The sequence below is a fragment of the Lampris incognitus genome, chromosome 5 (genome assembly GCF_029633865.1).
Source record: "Lampris incognitus isolate fLamInc1 chromosome 5, fLamInc1.hap2, whole genome shotgun sequence".
Lineage (NCBI taxonomy): Eukaryota > Metazoa > Chordata > Actinopteri > Lampriformes > Lampridae > Lampris > Lampris incognitus.
The window spans coordinates 20473472-20498576 of NC_079215.1; the positions used below are offsets into that span (position 1 = coordinate 20473472).

Below are 25105 nucleotides of genomic sequence, written 5' to 3' on the forward strand. Positions count from 1 at the left end.
GCGTGTGCAGTCTACGGTCACATCACTATCCGGTGTGCTGTGTGCAGACCAGAAAGAAGGAAAAAATGGGTACCGATAACAACGAGAGGGTTAATGCTGATGAACTGGTGGCAAAAAAACCCTAAAACAAAAAACATAAACAAAAACGCGACCTGTTTTAAGGCGATATTTTGGATTCAAGCTCAGTGACATTGAGCAGAAAGAGGTACTCTGTAAAACATGACAAATGAAAGTTGCTACGTGTCGCGGCAACGCGACAGACTTGTATTATTTGTATATGTGTATCCCTGTGATGGACTGGCGGCCTGTCCAGAGTGTCTCCCCGCCTGCCGCCCAATGACTGCTGTGATAGGCTCCAGCATTCCCACGACCGGATAAGCGGTTTCCATAATGGATGGATGGATGGATGTATAAATTTGTTTATTATATTGCAGTCGCAAATCGCAATATTGTCCGCAATAATCGCAATATGACTTTTTCACCAAATCGTGCAGCACGAATTTACACCCCTACACATTATAACCGATATTCTTTTTGCTTTTTGCTACTTCTACTGTATGACTCTTCATAGAACTGCAGGAAGTTGTCTGGTTTGATGTTTGGATGAGTTACATAAAACTAAGTTGTTGTTGTTGTTGTTGTTGTTAGATTAGAGAGCAGTAGACTAGACTAGACCAGTCTAGATCAGACTTTATCATATAAGGTTAAACTTGATTTGATTATATCAAATCATGAAGCTAATATAAACTCATTTTATGCGTTTAGAGTTTAGATTAGCTTTATTGATTCCCATGGTGGAATGGCATTTGTCTCAGCAGCAAAAAGGTATATAGAGATATGACAAAATAATAAAAACGATAAGCATTAGACATTTATAAATAAGGTTGTAGTTAAAGTTAAAGGAGTATGTCGAGTGTCAAAAAACATACGTGCAAAATATGCAGACAAGGCAATAGAACACATGTAGTTTTACTCGTGTGTGTAACAATAGGAACTATTGTTAGGAACCATTGTTTAGTTCCTTGTTTACACAGGGGTCGTTTAGGTTGTTGCACCTGGAATAACGGACCGAGCATGATGCATAACCTTACGTGCCGAAGTTATTATTAAAGTTTATAGCCCCGTGGGGTTGAAACGAGTTGTAACGTCTCATTAGTAGAAGGTAACAACACACTTTAACATGGTGGCAGCGGCGGACGACTCGGTTTGAAGTTTGGTGCGGAAAAGTTTCTAGGAGCGGGAGAGCGGTTAGTGTTCCTAAGCAACGTTCAGTATATGTTAGCATTAGCTGCTAGCGTGAGACTGCCGTGTGACATGGATGGGCTTAAACCACCGCAAACGTTATGTCTGGACTCAAGCAACCTTTCGAGGACATGGAAGGCCTGGAGGGACGAGTTTGCTCTGTATGTGGATTTAGCCATGGCTGACGCCGATGACAAACAGAGGGTGAAACTGTTCAGCTATCTTGTCGGGGAGAGCGGCAGGGAACTTATGGACACGTTACTGGGCGACACACCGAAGGATGCATGGACGTTAGATGACGTTATCGAGAAGTTTGATGATCACTGCGACCCCAGCGTTAACGAGACTGTGGAACGTTATCGTTTTTTTACAAAAAAACAGGGCACCAGTGAAAATATAGACCATTATGTCATGGAACTGAGAGTGTTGGCAAGAACATGCAACTTTGGGACAGTGAGAGACTCGCTCATTCGGGATCGGATTGTGTGTGGAGGTAACAACACAATCGTAAGAGAAAGACTGCTCCGAGAGAAAAACTTGACACTGGACACATGTTTGCAGCTGTGCAGAGCCGCTGAGCTCTCAAAGGACAATGTGAAAACCATCTCGGGATCGATGGTGGAAGAGGTACATGCAGTGCAAGGAGCACAGTATCGGAAACAGACGAGCAACACGGTGGAGTGCAGATATTGTGGAAAAACGCATGAGAAAAGTAAACAAAAGTGCCCAGCGTTTGGGAAGAAGTGCACAAAGTGTGGAAGAGAGAACCACTTTGCAGCAAAATGCAGAGTAAAACCGGAACTAAGGAAAAAGAAATATGTGAGTAAAATAACAACTGAATCTGAGAGTGATGAATATGAAGATATTATGACCTGTGTAAAAGAAACTGAGAAAATGAAGAAAACTCAGCTTCTCTATGCTGGCATGCTTCTAGGCAAGGACATGATCAAATTCCAAATAGACTGTGGTGCCAGTTGCAATATCATCCCAATTAACCTGCTGAATCCAGATGCCAAATTAGAACACACGAAGAGTGTACTAGTAATGTACAATAAAACCAAATTAAAACCACTGGGAAAATGTAAAGTGAAAATAAGAAACCCGAGAAACAACAAGCTATATCGCTTAGAGTTCCAGGTGGTGAATGCAGCTGGTACAGTGCCTCTGCTGGGTAGGAGAGCCAGTGAGGCCATGAAATTGATAAAAGTGCAATATGAAAACATCATGACAATAGACAGTATTGTCACAACAGAAACAACAACAGGACAGTGGATAATGGGACAAATTAAAGATGAGTATGCTGATGTGTTCATTGGCGATGGCTGCCTCGAGGGAAAATACAAAATAGAGGTGGACAGCACAGTGAAACCAGTACAGCTGCCAAAGAGGCGGGTCCCAGTCGCCATGATGAAACCACTGAAGGACGAGCTACAGGACCTACAGCAAAGAGGGATCATAACACCTGTGGAATGCAGTACAGATTGGATCAGTGCAATGGTGGTGGTACAGAAACCAAGTGGGAAACCAAGAGTGTGTATCGATCCCAAGCCTTTGAACAAAGCTCTAAAGCCCAGTCACTTCCCACTGCCAACCATTGAGGACATTTTACCGGACTTGTCAAAAGCAAAAGTGTTCACAGTGTGTGATGTCAAGAGTGGATTCTGGCATGTGCAGCTGGAGGAGGAGTCCAGCTATTTAACAACATTTGCCACTCCATTCGGACGTTACAGGTGGCTGAGGATGCCAATGGGGATAAGTCCGGCCCCAGAAATCTTTCAGAGAAAGCTCACACAAGCGCTGGACGGTGTACCGGGCTTGTACATTATAGCTGACGATGTACTGATCACAGGCCAAGGGGAAACACAGGAGGAAGCTGAGCGTGACCATGATGGAAAACTAAGACTGTTTCTTGAAAGATGCAGACAAAAGAACATCAAGCTGAACAAAGACAAATTCAAGCTGAGACAAAAGGAGACCACATACATTGGACACCGCCTGACGGCTGATGGACTCAGGGCGGATCCAGAGAAAGTGCTTGCCGTTGAGAAGATGCCGGCACCGACTGATGTGAAAGGAGTGCAAAGGCTGCTAGGTATGGTAAATTATCTAGCCAAGTTTTGTCCCCACCTCTCAGACCAGTGCATAGTGTTGAGAGATTTGACACACAAAAACAGGGAGTGGAACTGGACAGCACAGCATGAGGAGGCTTTCCTCAAATTGAAAGAGACTATAGCAAAGGTCCCAGTACTGAAATATTACAACCCAGATGAGGAACTCACAGTGCAGTGTGACGCTTCAGACACAGGTTTAGGCGCAGCGCTCATGCAGATGGGTAAGCCAATAGCATTTGCAAGCAGAGCACTCACTCAAACAGAGCGTGGGTATGCACAAATAGAAAAGGAGTTCTTAGCAATGGTTTTTAGCATGGAAAGATTTCACCAGTACACATACGGCCGAAAAGTGACGGTGCAAAGTGATCACAAGCCGTTGGAAACAATAGTGAGAAAACCTCTACTAACAGCAAAGAGGGATCATAACACCTGTGGAATGCAGTACAGATTGGATCAGTGCAATGGTGGTGGTACATAAACCAAGTGGGAAACCTCTACTAAGTGCACCCAAAAGGCTGCAGGGAATGATGCTGCGCATACAAAAGTATGATCTAGATGTAGTATATGTGCCAGGTAGAGACATGCTGCTAGCAGACACTCTGAGCAGAGCTTATCTTCCTGAGAGTGCACCGGATGCAGAACTAGAGACTGTCAACATGGCACAACACTTACCCATCGCAGCAGACAGGCTACATGATATACGATCTGCCACAAAAGAGGATGAAACACTGCAGCTTCTCATCAAAATGATGCAGCAAGCATGGCCTGACGATAAGTCAAAAACACCAAGGGAAATCAAGCCCTACTTCTCATTCCAAGAGGAGTTAAGCCACCAAGATGGAATAGTGTTCAGGAGTGAGCGCGCTGTCATCCCTGATGCATTGAGGAAAGACATCACTTGCCGCCTACACGCTTCACATCTGGGTGTGGAAGGATGGCTACGGAGGGCTAGGGAGTGTGTCTATTGGCAGGGCATGAACGACCAAATAAAATCATATATAGCAAAGTGTGACATCTGCAGATCAATGGACATTAAACAACAAAAAGAAACACTAATGTCACATGATGTGCCAAGCAGGCCGTGGGCAAAGGTGGGCACGGATCTGTTCATGTTTGAAAACAAAGACTACCTCATAATTGTTGATTTTTTCTCAAATTTTTGGGAAATAGATTACCTGGCAGATACCAAGTCAACCACAGTGATACGGAAGCTGAAAGCTCATTTTGCCCGCCAAGGTATCCCAGATATTGTAATCTCGGACAATGGCCCACAGTATTTGTCACAAGAATTCCAGAAGTTCAGTCGACTGTGGGGATTTCAACATAAAACCTCATCACCAGGTTACCCGCAAAGCAACGGCAAAGCTGAGTCAGCTGTTAAGACAGCAAAAAGACTCTTGCTCAAAGCCAAGGCTGCTGGACGGGATCCTTATCTCGCCCTTCTGGACCACCGCAACACACCATCACAGGGTACTGATACCACACCAGCACAGCGGCTGCTCAGTCGCCGTACCAAAACACTACTGCCAACCAAGGCAAGCCTGTTACAGCCGAAAGTTGTGCAGGTGAAACAGGATTTACAAAATAACCAACAACGGCAGAGGGCATACTACGACAGGTCGGCTAAAGACTTGGACACGCTTGCCCCAGGTGAATGTGTGAGAGTTCAGCCTCTCGCACCCCACACTGGCTGGAGAGTGGGCACGGTGCTGAGGCCGGTCGATAGGAGATCCTATGAGGTCCAGCTGCACACGGGTGGTGTCATCAGGAGAAATCGCAGACACCTCAGGCATGCACCAGGGGCAATCTTCACTGACACTATGGACATGGAGATCAGCAGCCCCAGTCAGCCAGAGAGTGTTGAACCCGGACATTCAGAGAGTGTTCCTTCTCGCAGTGTCTTAGCAGGAAACAAAACCAAGGACACTGGTGACAGGGCCAACCCTGTTACCACCAGATCAAGCCGCTCTGTTGTGCAGCCGCATCGATACAAAGACTTTGTGACCTCACATAGATGAATGGATCTGTAGCACTAATGGACTTTGGGGGGGGCATGAATGAAAAAGAAAAAAAAGTGAATCACAAATGTTGTGCAAATGTATTAAAGGTTCTAAAAAAAAGAAGAAACTGAAAAGAGAAAGGATGTAACAATAGGAAGTATTGTTAGGAACCATTGTTTAGTTCCTTGTTTACACAGGTGTTAGGGCTCGGTCTGTTGACCAACCTGGCAACCAGCAATGAGAGCGGGGGAAGGGCGCGTCTGAAACACCTGCAGCCTATCTACTCGTTAACCACTCTAGTATAAGTTTGTTTGCTTTCCAGAACTCGTCGCGAGTTCGTCCTGAACAGTCCCGTGAGTAAATTCTTCGTCTCGAGTTTTGTGACATTTCTGTGTCTCCCGGTGGAGTACAGATTGTAGTATTCTCCGTGTTTTTGCTTGTTTGACTATTCCCTTGTGTCAGTTCTCCTTGAGAGCTTGTTCGGAGAAGAACTCTCTTTGTGTTTTCCCCATTGGATTTTCCCATCGTGATTTTCTAGTTGAGATCAAGTTTTTGATATTCTAATTTCTCCTCTCTCACTGTGGATCTTATTACTCGGTTGGACTTCTACCTTAAAGGAGCAGTTTGTGTTTTTTCCCCTTTCGGACTTTAAAGGAGCAGTTTGTGTTTTTTCCCTTTCGGACTTTAAAGGAGCAGTTTACGTTTTTTTCCCTTTCGGACTTTAAAGGAGCAGTTTACGTTTTTTCCCTTTCGGACTTTAAAGGAGCAGTTTACGTTTTTTCCTTTTCGGATTAAGGGGGCAGTTTACGTTTTCCCATTTTTAAGAAGCTATTCTCAATTTCCGCCTGAAGCGCCTTCCCCTTCTGTCCAGGCCCGGCCGGCTCTCCTCTACGAGTCCTGCCAGGTTGGTGCTTTACTTTGTCTTGTGTTGTCGCTATTGGGTTCGTTCTACAAACCATAACAGTACGAACTCGCCTTCACTATGAACCCAGACAACCCAGACGCCAATCCTGTCCAGGCTGCTCTCTATAAGCAGATTCAGCTTACAGCCTCCCACGGCCAGCAACTACAAGAGGCCGCTGTTGCCATGCAGGGCCTCCGGGCTCAGGTGCAACCCCTCCAGGCTTCGGTGGATTCTCTTTCGGCCCAGCAAAGCGGCGCTCGCGAGCCAACAAGAGGAGGTTCTTAAGCAGTTGCAAACTCTCACAGCGGCTATCACCATCCAGCCAGCTGTCCCACCAGTTCCGGCCGCCCCTCCTCCAGCAGTGCCCGCAGCCGTTGCCTTAGACAATCCTACCGTTTATGTTTCGGATTTCCGGGAGCCCAGTATCTCCAATCCCAAGCCTTTTGATGGCAACTTTGAGACCTGTGCCACGTTCATCATGCAGTGTGAGCTTGTCTTCGCCCACCATTCCAGGGGGTTCACCACAGATGCTGCAAAAGTTGCTTACGTGACTAACCTGCTGACTGGCCGCGCTGCTCAGTGGGCCACTGCTTCCTGGTCCATGGGGGCCAGTTTCTGCTCTTCCTACGATGACTTTGTGGCTGAGCTTCGGAAGGTATTCCATCATCCAGTGTACGGTCAGGATCCGGGTGTCCGATTGAGCAGGATCCAGCAGGGCAGTGGCAGTGTCACTGACTACTCAGTCGAGTTCAGGCTGGCTGCGGCTGAGAGTGGCTGGAACGACCAGTCACTTCGGGTAACCTTCCGTAGGGGCCTCAGCGATGCCGTCAAGGATCAGCTAGCCACCCGGGAGGATCCTACCTCTCTCGACGACCTTATCAGCCTTGCCATCCGCATCGACGGACGTCTCCGCGAGAGAAGGCGCTAGCGAGGTCTACGGGGAACCGTTTCTACCTCTCAGCCATCCAGAGCTTCCGAAGGGGGCTCTTCTTCGTCGCACTCCACTTCCCCTGTGGCAAGCCTCTCCTCCTCCCAGACAGTGACAGAGGAGGAACCTATGCAGCTCGGGCGTACACGACTGACTCCCGCTGAACGTGAGGCCCGGTTCAAGGCAGGTGTCTGTCTTTACTGCGGTCTTAAGGGACACCGGATCAGCGAGTGTCCTACGCGGCCAAAAGATTAGGCTCACTGGGACCCCGGGAGATCCTAGTGAGCCGTCTTTCCTGTTCCCGCCATCCTGCTCCGGCTAACCATCTTGTGAGCGTTACCCTGGCTTGGGCAGACCAGCGGCTCACTGTAGGCGCACTCATCGATTCGGGAGCTGATGGGTGTTTCTTGGACTCTACGTTTGCTGCTCAAGCTAACATTCCATGTGAGGAATTGGAGAGGCCAATAGAGGCCTTTGCTCTGGATGAGCGCCGCCTGGCCAGTGTTACCCGACAGTCCTGTCCCGTGTCTCTCACTATTGCTGGAAACCATGTGGAGAGCCTTCAGTTCTTCGTCATCCAGTCTCCCTTAGTTCCTGTGATCTTGGGGCGTCCCTGGTTGGCTCAGCATGAGCCACACATTGCTTGGTCGTCTGGTAACATTTTGGAGTGGAGCTCCTCCTGTCACGCCCGGTGTCTTCAGGCCGCACCTGGTCCAGCAGTCCAGACTGTTCCGATTGCCCCTCCTCCCGATCTTTCCTCTGTTCCTCCCGAGTATCATGATCTCGGGGAGGTCTTCAGCAAGACGCGGGCTCAGTCTCTCCCTCCGCATCGGCCATATGATTGTGCTATCAACCTCCGTCCTGGGGCCTCTCTCCCTAGCAGTCGTCTTTACAGCCTTTCCATCCCCGAGAAGGCTGCTATGGACGATTACATTTCAGAATCGTTGGCGGCAGGGCTCATCCGACCCTCATCCTCCCAGGTGGCAGCTGGTTTCTTTTTCGTTAAGAAGAAGGATTGTGGTCTCCGACCCTGCATTGATTATCGCCAACTCAACGACATCACCATCAAGAATAAATACCCCCTGCCTCTGATGAGCTCCACCCTCGAACCCCTGACCCAGGCGACTGTCTTCACTAAGCTGGATCTCCGGAACGCCTACCATCTCGTTCGGATCCGGAAAGGGGACGAGTGGAAGACAGCCTTTAAGACTCCCCGTGGTCATTATGAGTACCTGGTAATGCCGTTCGGCCTCACCAACGCCCCGGCGGTGTTCCAGGCACTCATGAATGACATCCTTCGCGACATGCTCGACCAATTCGTTGTCGTCTACCTTGATGACATCCTCATCTTCTCCAGGTCCCTCGAGGAGCATGTCCAGCACGTGCGGCAGGTTCTCGAACGCCTCCTTCGTAACCGGCTGTTCGTCAAGGCTGAGAAATGCCTGTTCCATTCTGAGTCAGTGGACTACTTAGGTTTTATCGTGGAGGGAGGCAAGACTCGAGCTGATCCTCGCAAGATCAAAGCGGTGGTGGAATGGCCGGATCCTAAGTCACGTAAGGAACTGCAGAGCTTCCTCGGGTTCGCGAACTTTTACAGGAGGTTCGTCCGAAACTACAGCTCTGTAGCAGAACCCCTCACCCGTCTAACCTCCCCCTCTCAGCCGTTCGTCTGGTCCCCAGCTGCTCGCTCTGCATTTCTGTCGCTCAAGGAGAGGTTCACCAGTGCCCCCGTCCTACTCCATCCCGATCCCAAGAGGCAGTTCATAGTTGAGGTGGACGCTTCGGACACCGGATTGGGGGCTGTGCTCTCCCAACGATCAGAGGCCGACCAGAAGGTTCATCCTTGCGCGTTCTTCTCCCGCCGGTTCCTTCCCGCCGAGGAGAACTACGATGTTGGTAATCGGGAGCTTCTCGCTGTAGTGGCTGCACTTGAGGAATGGCGCCATTGGCTGGAGGGGGCAGAGCATCCATTTACCATCTGGACTGATCATAAGAACCTGACGTTCATCCGGGCAACCAAACGTCTCAATGGTCGGCAGGCACGGTGGGCCAGTTTCCTCAGTCGGTTCGACTTCACACTGACTTATCGTCCTGGCTCCCGCAACACCAAGGCAGATGCTCTGTCTCGTCAACACCTTAAGGAACCTGTAACGGTGGAGCCAAGTCCCGTCCTCCCTGAGACCAAGGTCGTTGGCGTGGTGACCTGGGGCCTTGAAACGGTGGTCAAGCGCGCCTTGCGCTCCAGTCCAGCCCTGAGCAACGTGCCGCCTCGCCGACTGTTTGTTCCGGACTCAGTGAGGTCTCGGATCCTCAAATGGGGCCACACCAGTCAGCTCGCTTGCCACCCTGGAGTCCACCGCACTTTCACTTTCATAGCTCGACGGTTCTGGTGGCCCACTATGAGGAGGGACGTCAAGGAGTTCATCATGGCCTGCACCATCTGTGCCCGCAGCAAGGCCTCTCACCAGGCACCGGCTGGTCTGCTGCAGCCCCTTCCTATTCCCAGTCGGCCCTGGTCCCATGTGGCGTTGGATTTTGTCTCTGGGCTTCCTCCGTCTCAGGGCAACACAGTGATCCTGACGGTGGTGGATCGCTTCAGCAAGGGTGTTCACCTGGTGGCTTTGCCTAAGCTTCCTTCTGCTTCAGAAACCGCTGACCTCCTGATGAGCCACGTCTTCCGTTTGCATGGACTTCCCAAGGACATTTTGTCAGACAGAGGGCCCCAGTTTGTTTCCCGTGTGTGGCGTGCTTTCTGCAAGGGGTTGGGCGCCTCGGTCAGCCTTTCGTCGGGATATCATCCGCAGACTAACGGACAGACTGAGAGGATGAACCAGAGTGTGGAATCTGCTCTCCGTTGCGTCGCTGCCAAGAAGCCAACCTCCTGGAGTCAGTTTCTCCCCTGGGTCGAGTATGCGGTCAACTCCTTGGTCAGCTCCGCCATCGGCCTCTCGCCCTTTGAGGCATCCCTGGGTTACCAGCCGCCCGTCTTCTCTGCACAGGAGTCCGAAGTGGAGGTTCCCTCCGTGCAGACTCATCTGGACCGCTGTCGTCGTGTCTGGGAGATCACCAGGGCTGCGCTGCTCCGTGCTACGGAACGTGCCAGACGAGGAGCTAACCGTCGCCGATCCACAGCACCAGCTTACCAACCCGGACAGAGAGTCTGGCTGTCCACCAAGGATCTCCCCCTTCAGTCCTCTGCCAAGAAGCTGAATCCCCGGTTCGTTGGACCCTTCGAGATCCAGGAAGTACCCAGTCCTGCAGTTGTGCGTCTTAAGCTCCCGGCCTCCATGAAGACCCATCCGGTTTTTCATGTGTCCCGAGTAAAGCCTGTCTCCGAGAGCCCCCTTATGCCTCCGGCCCCAGCTCCGCCTCCCCCTGAGATTGTGGATGGGCATCCACAGTGGAAGGTCCGTCGGCTGATGGACGTCCGACGCAGGGGACGGGGGTTCCAGTATTTGGTTGACTGGGAGGGCTATGGGGTGGAGGAACGAAGCTGGGTATCCCGCCAGCTCATCATGGACCCTGGTCTGCTCGCTGAGTTCTATCGCCGTCACCCTGACAAGCCTGGCAGGTCGCCTGGTGGCTCCCGTAGAGGGGGGGGTACTGTTAGGGCTCGGTCTGTTGACCAACCTGGCAACCAGCAATGAGAGCGGGGGAAGGGCGCGCCTGAAACACCTGCAGCCTATCTACTCGTTAACCACTCTAGTATAAGTTTGTTTGCTTTCCAGAACTCGTCGCGAGTTCGTCCTGAACAGTCCCGTGAGTAAATTCTTCGTCTCGAGTTTTGTGACATTTCTGTGTCTCCCGGTGGAGTACAGATTGTAGTATTCTCCGTGTTTTTGCTTGTTTGACTATTCCCTTGTGTCAGTTCTCCTTGAGAGCTTGTTCGGAGAAGAACTCTCTTTGTGTTTTCCCCATTGGATTTTCCCATCGTGATTTTCTAGTTGAGATCAAGTTTTTGATATTCTAATTTCTCCTCTCTCACTGTGGATCTTATTACTCGGTTGGACTTCTACCTTAAAGGAGCAGTTTGTGTTTTTTCCCCTTTCGGACTTTAAAGGAGCAGTTTGTGTTTTTTCCCTTTCGGACTTTAAAGGAGCAGTTTACGTTTTTTTCCCTTTCGGACTTTAAAGGAGCCGTTTACGTTTTTTCCTTTTCGGATTAAGGGGGCAGTTTACGTTTTCCCATTTTTAAGAAGCTATTCTCAAGTTCCGCCTGAAGCGCCTTCCCCTTCTGTCCAGGCCCGGCCGGCTCTCCTCTACGAGTCCTGCCAGGTTGGTGCTTTACTTTGTCTTGTGTTGTCGCTATTGGGTTCGTTCTACAAACCATAACAACAGGGGTCGTTTAGGTTGTTGCACCTGGAATAACGGACCGAGCATGATGCATAACCTTACGTGCCGAAGTAATGATCAAAGTTTATAGCCCCGTGGGGTTGAAACGAGTTGTAACGTCTCATTAGTAGAAGGTAACAACACACTTTAACAGTGTGTGTGCGTGAATTAATTAATTGTAAAGCGCTTTGAGTGGCTGTTGCAGCTAGAAAAGTGCTATAAAAATGCAACTTGATTGATTGATTGATTGATTGATGTGTGGATTACTGAACGGGCCTACCAGTTGCTGTTATTAACTTTGCATTAATTGTCGCATAGTCAAAGGGCTTACTCATTCATGTCAATAACAGAGCCCCAAAAAATCCTACTGAAACTCTGAAGGAATAGCCTAGTTAATAGTTAATATGCTGTTAGTGTTAATTGTGTGTATGTGCACTGTAAATCCTGTTGAGGTACAGGTGAATTTAGTTTTTTGGTTTTTTTTCGGGGGTGGGGGGTTACGCGTCTGTGCCTAGGGGCCCATTGTCTCATAGTCAGTCTATGGTTCTACTGCAGCACAACAACAGTTTAAATGGAGTATGTGAAGGCTGTTTAGAGATTGATCACGTCTTATGTACTGGTTTCGTTTTTCCTTTTGACAGTGAGGTGGTGCTGTTGTTGTTTTGAGGGCTTCAACTTACACTACGATGGCAAAACGTCCCTCCAGGAAGGGCAGTGTGTGATCGATGGGAAGGCGTTGGACTCGTTTCTGGAGTGACGACAGCACAACTACAATGGCCACCTGCAAGACCCAAAAAAAAATAAAATTATACAGTGAATTAATCTTGAGGAATATGATGGTACCACAGTGGTAAGTAGGTAATAAACTGCTATCAGAGAACCCCCCCTCAAAACACACACACACACACACACACACACATTCTTGTACTTCTATCTTTGTGGGGGCCCCTCATTGACTAAATTCATTCCCTTACCCAAACTTTAACCATCAGAACAACATGACTAACCCTAACTGTAACCTAATCCTAATTCTAACCCTAAACCCAAGTCCTAACCCTAAAATAGACCCTTAAAGAAGTGAGGACCAGCCAAAATATCCTCATTCAGATAGTTAAAAACCTAAACTGGTTCTCATAAAGATAGAAGTGCAAGAGCGTGCACACACACACACACACACACACACACACAGCTAATTATAAAACAAAACCAACATACAAAAAGGTAAACTCTATTGAAATCAAAGTAGAAATAGGATGACGGCTGTCACCCAAACAGGATCGCAATACACTGAGATCATCTTACGCAGAGAAGGCAGTCGTGAGAAGAGTGGCACTTTCTGGCCCGTGTAACTTTTAACACAACCATTTTGAACATATTGGGTAACAGCCCAGGGTTTTACCTGACCATACTAAATCCTTGGCTATATCAAACATATCCGTGTCTTGGACAGTAATATACATGGGTGGGTTGGGTAAACCAGATGCTGTGCGCTTGCATGACCAACCAGTTGCATACCTCTGAAGTTGGCTGTTGTCATGGCTACAAGGAAGCATCACCAAGGACTTCTGAAAACCCTTGCAGCGACTGGTGTGAAGGTAAGACCCCAGGCTATCACCAGCTGTGTTCAAAATGGACGTTTGCTGATTTTGTAAAGATGTATGTGGGACCAGAAAGTGGCAGAATTTTCTCACTACTGTCTTCTCAGTGTGTTTTGTTTGGGTTCGGGTAAAGGGAAGCTGCAACGGCAGTGAAGTGGCTCACAGCTGGGATCAGGGAGAGGTGCAGGAAGAGTTCCATCGAGATTCCATGGTGACAGATGTGCTCCACGGGGCCCCTGTAGAAACACAAGCAGGGAAACTTGGATGACGTGGACGGCAGACGATTGTGGCCATAGGCCCACAATTTTGTTGACTATGAAAGATTTTATCACACTAAATGTACTTAAAACTGTTTGAGAGCACTGAAAAAACATGTCTCTGGTCTCTTATGGTTTAGGTTTGTCATTAGACTCCGTTTTATTTTACAACACAGCATAATTTGGTTGTAATTCTATACTCATATTTTGACTATGTTCAGAATTCATTCTCCTACAACAACATGATGTCACGAGATTTCGTTCTTATATTGATGAAAATTAATCTATTGAATCGTCGACCAGTGGATGATTGTTTAACTTTTTTCGTCCTGCACTGTATTAATTTAAGTCAATGGAGGTTTCAATGGACTGCGTTTTTCGTGCAGAATTGGACGTTTCATTCAGAAGGCTGCGGTTAGGGTTAGGGTCACTGAACAGCGATATCTTGGCTAGTTACAACATGATTGATCTACCCTGTCAGTTGTGAAATGATACGATGTCTCGCAGCCTTCTGAATGAAATGTTCAATTCTGCACGAAAAACGAAGTCCACTGAAATCTCCATTGACTTAAATTTGTCCAGTGCAGGACGAAAAAAGTTAAACAATCGTCTACTGGTGGACGATTCAATAGATTAATTTTCATCAATATAAGAACGAAATCTCGTGATATCGGGTTGCTTACAACACACGTTCACTACATTATGTCACAGAACATGTGGTGTGCAAATCCATAATATGCATAGAATTTAAATATTGGTGTCCGGGTGGCGTGGCGGTCTATTCTGTTGCCTACCAACACGGGTCACCGTGTTACCTCCAGTTTGGTCGGGTGTCCATACAGACACAATTGCGGGTGGGAAGCCAGATGTGGGTATGTGTCCTGGTCGCTGCACTAGCACCTCCTCTGGTCAGTTGGGGTACCTGTTCGGGGGGGGCGGGGGGGACTGGCAGGAATAGCGTGATCCTCCCACGCGCTACGCCCCCTGGCGAAACTCCTCCCTGTCAGGTGAAAAGAAGTGGCTGGCGACTCCACATGTATCGGAGGAGGCATGTGGTAGTCTGCAGCCCTCCCCGGATCGTCAGAGCGGGTGGAGCAGCGACCGGGACAGTTCGGAAGAGTGGGGTAATTGGCCGGATATAATTGGGGAGAAAAAGTGGAAATAAAGAATGGAAATATTGATCATAGATTTCTTTAACAGTCCTTGATTGAAATGTCACATGTCACCCATACAGCACATCCCACCTCAGATCAACCCTGATAGAACACACCAGTGCTGAAGTCAAAGGACCAGAAGTGAACTTGTATCAACTGACTAAAACTGAATTGAGCGGAACATCCATCCATCCATTCATCCATTATCCAAACTGCTTATCCTGCCCAGGATCGCAGGAATGCTGGAGCCTATTCCAGCAGTCATTGGGCGGCAGGTGGGGAGAAACCCTGGCCAGGCAGCCAGTCCATAACAGGGCTGACGCACACACATATTCACACCTAGGGACAATTTAGTATGGCCGATTCACCTGACCTACATGTCTTTGGACTGTTGGAGGAAACCGGAGCACCCGGAGGAAACCCACGCAGACACGGGGAGAACATGCAAACTCCACACAGAGGACGACCTGGGATGATCCACAAGGCTGGGCAACCCTGGGGCTCGAACCCAGAGGACATTCTTGCTGTGAGGCGACCACGCTACCCACTGCCACCATGCCGACCCTCATTCTTTTTATGTAGCCTATTTTGTTACATCTTCAAATTATTTACATATAAAAAACACACACTCAGACATGCAGACATTTCACACTGCCCATCGGCACACATACATGCATGCACTTTCCCTGTACCCCAACTGGAGTCAGTATAACACACACACACACACACACACACACACACACACACACACACACGTTTGTTTCTCTATAGTTGAGGGGATAAAATGTCTTATCTTTTTCTATCCCAATGGGGATATTTCCAAATGTCCCCACTGGGACAGCAAAACAAGCACACACACACACACACACACACACACACACATTACAGCCTACTTCCATGTTGACTGTGCGTCACATGTAGGTCGCCTTGCATTATTATCAACACAATATGCAATACAAAAAAGTGTGATTGGGTTATTATTTGAAAGGAAATCTTATGTTTTTAAAGTATTTACACAAGTCAGCTCTGCAAATAAACCCATGTCTACAATGATCAATGTAATGTTATATACCCAACAAATATCAACTGATCGCAAAAGAAAAAGTAGAGTATTCATCTGCTGTACCTGTAGTAGAAACGAGGTCGGTGATTTAATGTGTGTACTCACGCTTGTTCCTCTGTGCTGCTCATCCTCGTGGCAATGAAGGATTTTATTCCGGAGGCCCCCATACTGTGGAATGAACCAAAGATACAGGAAGCTGCTGCACAATGAGTCCATCTCTGTTTCCTGGTTTCAGCCACATGACGTACAGTGGACCCATGACCACAGCACAGGATACAGCTAGCTCTAGCTCTAGCTCTAGCTCTCTCTCTCTCTCTCTCTCTCTCTCTCTCTCTCTCTCTCTCTCTCTCTCTCTCTCTCCCTCCCTGTAGTGCTGTGTACTGGATGTCTCACTCACCTCGTCTATAGTTCACCTTTTTCTCTCTCTTGTCTTTGTCTTCTTTTTGTAGCTCAAGCTCATTTTGTAACTTATTCATTCGCTCCACTTTCCCTTTTTGTTATCTTGCAATCTCTCTGCCACTGACACCCCCCCCCCACACACACACGTTATTGACCACTGTGTTACTTAGTAATAGGGTTGTAAACAGTGAGCTCTCGTTCACCTTGTGAACATTCACCTTATGCCTCCATTCCACAACTCAACCTTTTTCTAAATGGATCCCATCCCCTAACAAGTCAGTTTATTTGAATAGCCCAATATCACAAATTTACAAATTTGCCTCAGGGGGCTTTACAGCAACACAACATCACACAAAGTCTTGTTTTATAGCTGTAACAAAAGCAAATGTATTTACCGTAATGTTCCACAAATCTGTCTTTCTGAGTTCTTAAATCACAAGCTACCCCTCTTTCATTACAAATATAAACATAAATCAATCCAATCGTTTACACCAGCTTTATCTGTTTTGTGCGGTCTCGTCTTCTTGTTAGTAACTTCTCACATGTCACCAGCAGAGCTGTTTTTAAAAAAAAAAAGTTTTTGACTCTGAGGTTACTACAGTTACAATTTCATTTAGCAGACGCTTTTATCCATTATCATATATTATGTATATATTCATCCATCCATCCATTATCTGAACCATTTATCCTGCTCTCAGGGTCGCGGGGATGCTGGAGCCTATCCCAGCAGTCATTAAGCGGCAGGCAGGGAGACACTATATATATATATATATATATATATATATATATATATATATATATATATATATATATATATATATATACAGTTAAGGCCATAAGTATTTGGACAGTGACACAATATTTGTAATTTTGCCCCTGTACACCACCACAGTGGATTTGAAATGAAGTAACCAATATGCGATTGAAGTGTGGACTTTCGGCTTTAATTTAAGGGGTTGGACAAAATTAATGCATTAACCGGCAGGAATTACAGCCAGTTTTATGTATGGTCATCCTATTTTCAGAGGATCAAAAGTAATTGGACATTTGACTAACAAGGGGTTTCATGGGCAAGTAAGACCTTTTCCATCATTATGCCATGACACATTAAGCAGATAAAAGGTCTGGAGTTCATTCTAAATATTTACATTTGCATTTGGTAGCTGTTCATCGGAACGCTCAACATGAAGTCCATAGAGATGTCAATACAAGTGATGGAGGCCATCATTAGGCTGAAAAAGCAAAGGAAATCTATCAAATGAATATTAAACACTTCAGGAGTGGCCAAATCAACATTTTGGTACATTCTTAAAAAGAAAGCATGCACTGGCAAGCTCAGCAACACCAAAAGGCTTGGAAGACCACATCTACCATGGACGATTGCAGAATTCTTTCCCTAGTGAGGACAAATACATTCACAACATCTAATGAAGTCAAAAACACTCTTGAGAGGTAGTGGTATCATTGTCCAAGTCTACAATCAAGAGCCGCCTGCATGAAAATAAATACAGAGGTGAAAAGGTGAAAACCACTGGTGTCACTTAAGAACAGGAAGGCCAGATTAGACTGTGTTTAAAAACATCTAAAAACCTACCCAGTTCTGGAATAAGGTTCTTTGGACAGATGAAGCAATGATTAACTTGTGCCAGAAGGATGGGAAGAGGAAAAGTGTGGAGAACAAAAGGAACAGCTCATGATTCTCAGCATACCAAATCATCTGTCAAACATGGTGGAGGTAGTGTTATGAAATGGGCATGAATGGTTGCCAGTGGAACTTGGTCATTGGTGTTTATTGATGATGTGACTACTGACAGAAGTAGCAGGATGGATTGTGATGTTTATAAGGATATACCATTTGCTCAGATTTAGCCAAATGTCACAAAACTGAGAGGACGGCGCTTCACACTGCAGATGTATAATGACACAAAACAAGCTGAGAAAGCAACCCAAGAATCTCTCAAGGCAGAATAGTGGAATATTCATCAGTGACCAAGTCAGTCACCTGACCTCAACCCAACTGAGCATGCTTTTTACTTGCTGAAGATCAAACTAACGGCCAAAAGACCCACAAACAACCAGCAACTGAAGGTAGCTGCTGTTAAGTCTTGACAGAGCATTTCAAAGGAGGAAACTCAGAATTTGAAGATGTCGATGGGTTCCAGACTTCAGGCAGTCATTGACTGCAAAGGATTTTCCTCCAAACATTAAATATAATTGTTATAATCATAGTTATGTTTGTTTGTCCAATTACTTTTGAGCCTCTGAAAATAGGGTGACCCTATATATCCATGGCTGTAATTCCTGAACAGTTAATGCCATGTTTTTATCAAACCCCTTGAATTAAAGCTGAAAGTCTACTCTTCAATCACATCTCAAATACTTCATGTCAAACCCACTGTGGTGGTGTACAGGGGCAAAATTACAAATATTGTGTAACTGTACAAATACTTATGGACCTAACTGTATATATAAAAATCCAGTGAGTCAAGTAAATTCTTTATGAGACAGTGCAAGCCTGTTTCATGCCATAAGCAATCATCAGCTGTCAATTATTTTGCTCCTTGTTTGTTGCGCACTTTCCCTACTGTTGAGTGTTTCTTTAAACAAAGTTTTATATTATATATACACTGCTCAAAAAAATAAAGGGAACACGTAAGCAATGCAATGTAGCTCCAAGTCAATCACACTTTTGAGATATCAACCTGTCCAGTTAGGAAGCAACACTGATTTGTGAATCAATTTCACCTGTTGGTAAATTGTCTAATTTCCACCAGGTGGAAATTAGACAATTTGCAAGACAACCCCTATAAAAGGAATGGATTTGCAGGTGGTGGCCACAGACCATTTGCCTGTCCTCATCTTTTCTGGCCGATCTTTGGTTAGTTTTTCATTTTGCTAGTGCCCGCACTACTAGAGGTGGCATGAGGCGGTATCTGCAACCTACAGAAGTTGCTCAGGTAGTGCAGCTCATCCAGGATGGCACATCAATGCGTGCTGTGGCAAGAAGATTTGATGTGTCTCCCAGCACAGTGTCCAGAGCATGGAGGAGGTACCAGGAGACAGGCCAGTACACCAGGAGACGTGGAGGGGGCCGCAGGAGGACAACAACCCCGCAGCAGGACCGCTATCTGGTCCTTTGTGCAAGGAGGAACAGGAGGAGCACTGCCGGAGCCCTACAAAACGACCTTCAACAGGCCACTAATGTGCAGGTTTCTGCTCAAACAGTGAGAAACAGAATGCATGAGGATGGTATGAGGGCCCGACGTCCACAATTGGGGCCTGTGCTCACAGCCCAACACCGTGCAGCCCGATTGACCTTTGCCAGAGAACATCTTGGTTGGCAAATTCGCCATTGACGCCCTGTGCTCTTCACAGATGAGAGCAGGTTCACACTGAACACATGTGACAGACGTGAGAGAGTCTGGAGACGCTGTGGAGAACGTTCTGCTGCCTGCAACATCCTCCAGCATGACCGGTTTGGCGGTGGGTCAGTGATGGTCTGGGGAGGCATATCCTTGGAGGGCCGCACAGACCTCTACGTGCTAGCCAGAGGTACCATGACTGCCATTAGGTACCGGGATGAGATCCTCAGACCCATTGTCAGACCATATGCTGGTGCAGTGGGCCCTGGGTTCCTGCTCATGCATGACAATGCTCGTCCTCATGTGGCCAGAGTGTGTCAGCAGTTCCTGTATGTCGAGGGCATTGATGCTATGGACTGGCCTGCACGTTCCCCAGACCTGAATCCAATCGAGCACCTCTGGGACATCATGTCTCGTACCATCCGCCAACGCCATGTCGCACCACAGACTGTCCAGGAGTTGACCGATGCCCTGATCCAGGTCTGGGAGGAGATCCCTCAGGAGACCATCCGTCGTCTCATCAGGAGCATGCCCAGACGTTGTAGGGAGTGCATACAGGCACGTGGAGGCCACACACACTACTGAGCCTCATTTTGAATCGTCTTGAAGAATTTCCACAGAAGTTGGATCAGCCTATGTTCTCATTTTCCACTTTGATTTTGAGTATGATTCTGAATCCAGACCTTAATGGGCTAATGATTTTGATTTCCATTGATCATTCTTAGGTTATTTTGCTCTAAACACATTCCTCTGTCTAATAAATAAAGATTTTCAGCTGAAATATTTCATTCATCGAGGTCTATATTGTTTTTTTTAGGTGTTCCCTTTATTTTTTTGAGCAGTGTATATATATATATATATACACTATATATATATATAGAGCGTTTTTTCCCCGAAAATGTCAATGCTGTTGACAGAAGTGCTCAACTAATGAGGAGTGGAATATCAATACAGGTGCAGGAAAAAAGTCAGCTGCATATATATATATATATAAAATATAATATAATGGGTGGCATGGTGGCGCGTGGCGCAGTGGTTAGCTCAGTCGCCTCACAGGAAGAAGGTCTTGGGTTCGAGCCCCCGCGTAGTCCAACCTCGGGGGTCGTCTCGGGTCGTCCTCTGTGTGGAGTTCGCATGTTCTCCCCGTGTCTGCATGGGTTTCCTCCAGGTGCTCCGGTTTCTTCCCACAGTCCAAGACATGTAAGTCAGGTGAATCAGCCATACTAAATTGTCCCTAAGGTGTGAATGCGTGTGCGCGTGTGCATATGTACACGCGCGCGTGTGTGTAGGCCCTGTGATGGTCTGGTGGCCTGTCCAGGGTGTCTCCCCGCCTGCCGCCCAATGACTGCTGGGATAGGCTCCAGCATCCCCGTGACCCTGAGAGCAGGGTAAGCGGTTTAGATAATGGATGGATGTATTATATCTACTACTACTACTTTTGGCTGCTCCCATTAGGGGTCACCCCAGCGGATCATCCGTTTCCATTTCTTCCTGTCTTCTGCATCTTCTTCTGTCACACCAGCCACCTGCATGTCTTCCCTCACCACATCCATAAACATCCTCTTTGGCCTTCCTCTTTTCCTCTTCCCTGGCAGCTCCATATTCAGCATCCTTCTCCTAATATACCCAGCATCTCTCCTCCACACGTCCAAGCCATCTCAATCTTGCCTCTCTTGCTTTGTCTCCAAACAGTCCAACTTGAGCTTTCCCTCTAATATACTCATTCCTAATCCTGTCCTTCTTCGTCACTCCCAGTGAAAATCTTGGCATCTTCAACTCTGCCACCTCCAGCTCCGCCTCCTGTCTTTTCATCAGTGCCACTGTCTCCAAACCATATAACATAGCTGGTCTCACAACCATCTTGTAAACCAGGGGTCTCAAACTCAACTTACCTGGGGGCCGCTGGAGGTAGAGTTTGGGTGAGGCTGGGCCGCAAGTATTCCAAAAAAAAAAAGTACAACCGATCCAATGTTCTCAATCTTTTTTAAAAAAATTTTTATTTATATATACAGGTGATCAAAACAAGACAGGTAACAGTACAAGTGCAGGAACCAAAACGAACAGTGTGAGACAAAAAGGGGACACCAGGTTCTGTTATGACAAGATGGAATACTAATAAGCTAATAAGCTAAAAAAAACAAAACAAAACAACAAAAACAAACAAGCTATCAAATAAGCTCATTGAGCTCCATTTGAAGCACAGGAGGGGCATCTTGCACATCAAAGGAGAAGGGGTCAGCAAAAATTTGAAAAGTGGCTCTGTGTGTTTTGAACTCTGCAAACCTGTGATCAAATTGCTCCTGTAGCTTCACAATGGCATCAGCATACTTCTCACCACTGAATGGTGTGCCTGCATCCATGAGTGCCTTGCATGCTGGGAAATGACAGAGGTTTGTCTGAGAGAGCTGGGCTTTCCATAACACAAGTTTTGTGGAGAATGATCTCACATTGTCATAGGCAGCACTGACAAGCTGCCCCTGGTTTTGTAATTTCTTGTTCAATACATTCAGCTCATGTGTGATGTCAACAAGGAAAGCCAAGTCCATGAGCCATTTGGGATCACTTAGCACAGGAACAGCCACCCCAGCCTTCTCCATGAAGGCTTTCACTTCTGCTCTCAACTCAAAAAACCTCTTCAAGACGTTTCCCCTGCTGAGCCAACGTACCTCAGTGAAGTAGAGCACATCCTCATATGCTGACTCTATTTCCTCCAAAAAGGCACGGAACTCCCGGTGCTTTAAACCCCTGGATCTGATATGGTTGATGCATTTCACAACGACAGACATCACATTGTCAAACTTCAGGCATTTGCTGCAAAGGGCCTGCTGATGGATAATGCAGTGCAGAGCAATGGCCTCCTCCACACCCTCCTCTTCCAGTTTTTTTTTGAACAAGTGCCACCACTCCATTTCTCCTCCCTGTCATTGATGGCGCTCCGTCGGTTGTTATTCCAGCAAACCTCTTCCATGGCAAACCTGCGTCCACAATGGCATCACACAGCTGGCGGAATATCTCCTGAGAGGTGGTCTGGCCATGCATTGGAATCACTGTGAGCAACTCCTACATCACTTCAAAACTGTCGTCAACACCACGGGCATAGATTGCGAGCTGCGCAGTGTCAATGATGTCTGTGCTCTCATCAAGAGTGACTGAGTATGCACAGAAACGTTTGGCTTTCTCAGGCAGTTGATCATATATGTTACCTGACAGGTCAGAAATGCGCTCTGCCACTGTGTTGGCTGAAAGGCCGATGTTGCTAAACTGACCCTTCTTTTCCGGACAGACTATACTTGGCCGCGAGTTTGAGACCCATGCTGTAAACCTTATATTAACTCTTGCTGGTACCCTTCTGTCACAAATCACTCCTGACACTCTTCCTCACCCACTGCACCCTGCCTGCACTCTCTTCTTAACCTCTCTTCTGCACTCCCTGTTACTTTGGACAGTTGACCCCAAGTATTTTTAAACTCATATGCCTTCATCACCTCCACTCCTTGCATCCTCACCATTCCACTGTCCTCCCTCTCATTCACGCATAGGTATTCCGTCTTGCTCCTACTGACTTTCATCCATCTTCTCCCCAGTGCGTACCTCCACCTCTCCAGGCTCTCCTCAACCTGCACCCTACTCTCGCTACAGATCACAATGTCATCCGCAAACATCATAGTCCATGGAGACTCCTGCCTGATCTCGTCCGTCAACCTGTTCATCATCATTGCAAACAAGCAAGGGCTCAGAGCCGATCCTTGATGTAACCCTACCTCCACTTTGAACCCATCTGTCATTCCAACTGCACACCTCACCACTGTCACACTTCCCACATAGTACATATCCTGCACCACTCTTACATACTTCTCTGCAACCACCGACTTCCTCATACAATACCACACCTCCTCTCTTGGCACCCCATCGTATGTTTTCTCTAAATCTACAGACACAATGCAACTCCTTCTGGCCTTCTCTATACTTCTCAATCAACATTCTCAAAGCAAACATCGCATTTGTGGTGCTCTTTCATGGTATGAAATCATACTGCTGCTTGCTAATCGTCACCTCCTCTCTTAACCTAGCTTCTATTACTCTCTCCCATATCTTCATGCTGTGGCTGATCAACTTTATGCGCCTGTAGTTGTTACAGTTCTGCACTGTTCTTGAAAATTGGTACCAGTATACTTCTTCGCCACTCCTCAGGTGGAGTGAAAAAGACTGAAAAAAGTGTCATAGTCCCTAAGTTGTGAATGTGTGCGCGTGTGTGCGTGAATATATTAGACGGATGGATATATTATATATTTTCAGGTTTTTTATGGTTTTTTTTGCTGTGTGGGTATACATAATATATATATAAACATATACAGTCCTGGGTAAGACACTAAACTGCAACCGCAGGCTGTAGAGGGGTAGCACCTTACCTCAACAAGGGCCCTTTGGCTACGGACAACGTCCGTACTGATAGATCTGGTCCTGCTGCATGCCTGTATGGTACTTCCCATGGTGCCCAGTCCAGCCAACACATTGGGATAGGAGAAGGGAACTCTGATTTCAAATCCACCTGCTGCCTTGTGGGTTGATACCTCTTTGACTGCTGGGATAGCCTCCAGCATCCCCGCGACACTGAGAGCAGCATACGCGGTTCGGATAATGGATGGATGGATGGATGGATGGATGTAGGGAGTGCGGGGATCATGAACTGAAACAGGAGGTGTGTCGAGGGTGTCTGGCAGGGAGAGATTGGTCTGCTCAGAGCCCTAGAAAGAGAGAGTTACGTCAACTCCGTAGCCGTCAATGGGTCAATTATTTAACAGCAATGGCGGATCATGGGAGCCCCGGATAGTTCCAAACAGTGCGACCCGGGGCAATAGGCTTTCTATGGCGAAGGTATGTTTCTCGCATTAATCAAAGGTTAATTTACAGGTAAGAAGCTACAGTTGACATTTTAATGATGACCATTTTACAAGCACGTTTGAATCAAATTAACGATGTAATTTAATAGCTCGTCAATTTCAAACAAAATATTAGTTTTAATGTTCCTACACATGCGCATAGAATGTGTGTCACGTTGGAATATATCTATATCTATATATATAAATGTAAAAATCTGAAAATATTGGTTAGCAGTTACCAGAAATCGCGGCTAAGCAGTTCATTTAAATGACCCGCCAAGCTTCGTTTGGAACTATTCGGCGGCTACATGAACCACGTGACCCTCTCGCGTTCTGACCCCTCATTGACGCAACTCTCTCTTTCTAGGGCTCTGGGTCTGCTTAGTCCGGTATCCAGTGGGCCCGGGGACCATGGCCTGGAGCTGCGCCCGAGGAGGAAACGACGAGGGCGTTCTGACAGGACGTGGGAGCGGGGCGGGCTAAGCTAGCTGCTAGCCCATGCAGGCCGGCAGTTCCGACAGTTATCCTGGCTGGCGTTAGGTCTCTTGGACAGTGGTTTCTTGTTTAGTTTGGGTACACGTGTTAGTTTGGGTATGTGTGTTCATGTAGTTTTTAGATGTGTTACTGCTGTGGGCTGGGGGAAACGGCATTTCGTTTCATTTCATGTACGCAAGTGTATGAAGTGAAATGACAAAAAAAAGAAAAAGTGTTCCTGATATTCACGCAGTAGTGACGGTAATTACAGTTATAGTGGTGAAGTTGAAGTTTAAGGTTAGGTATTGATTAGATTAAAAAGTGAGGTGGTTGTTAGGACATGCAACGGTTGGCAAGTTGGCAAGCTTACCACATGTTTACCGAGAGGTATAACAAGCTATT

General features: G+C 47.0%; 1 protein-coding gene across 3 annotated transcripts in view; it reads right to left on the bottom strand.

The window, feature by feature from the left end:
- Positions 1–16067, bottom strand: part of stra6l (STRA6-like) — a 62195-nt gene extending 46128 nt beyond the window's left edge. The window contains exons 1-4 of one of the 3 annotated variants that reach the window (XM_056280268.1): positions 15986–16067; positions 15694–15756; positions 13278–13350; positions 12197–12297 (exon numbers count right to left, since the gene is read on the bottom strand). In XM_056280268.1, the coding sequence (XP_056136243.1) occupies positions 12197–12297; positions 13278–13350; positions 15694–15755 (236 nt within the window). In that variant the 5' untranslated portion in view covers position 15756; positions 15986–16067. Of the gene's footprint in view, positions 1–12196; positions 12298–13277; positions 13351–14898; positions 14934–15693; positions 15811–15985 lie in introns of those variants that run through there. The other 2 variants (XM_056280270.1, XM_056280269.1) reach the window with 2 other exon arrangements.
- Positions 16068–25105: the final 9038 nt, after the last annotated feature.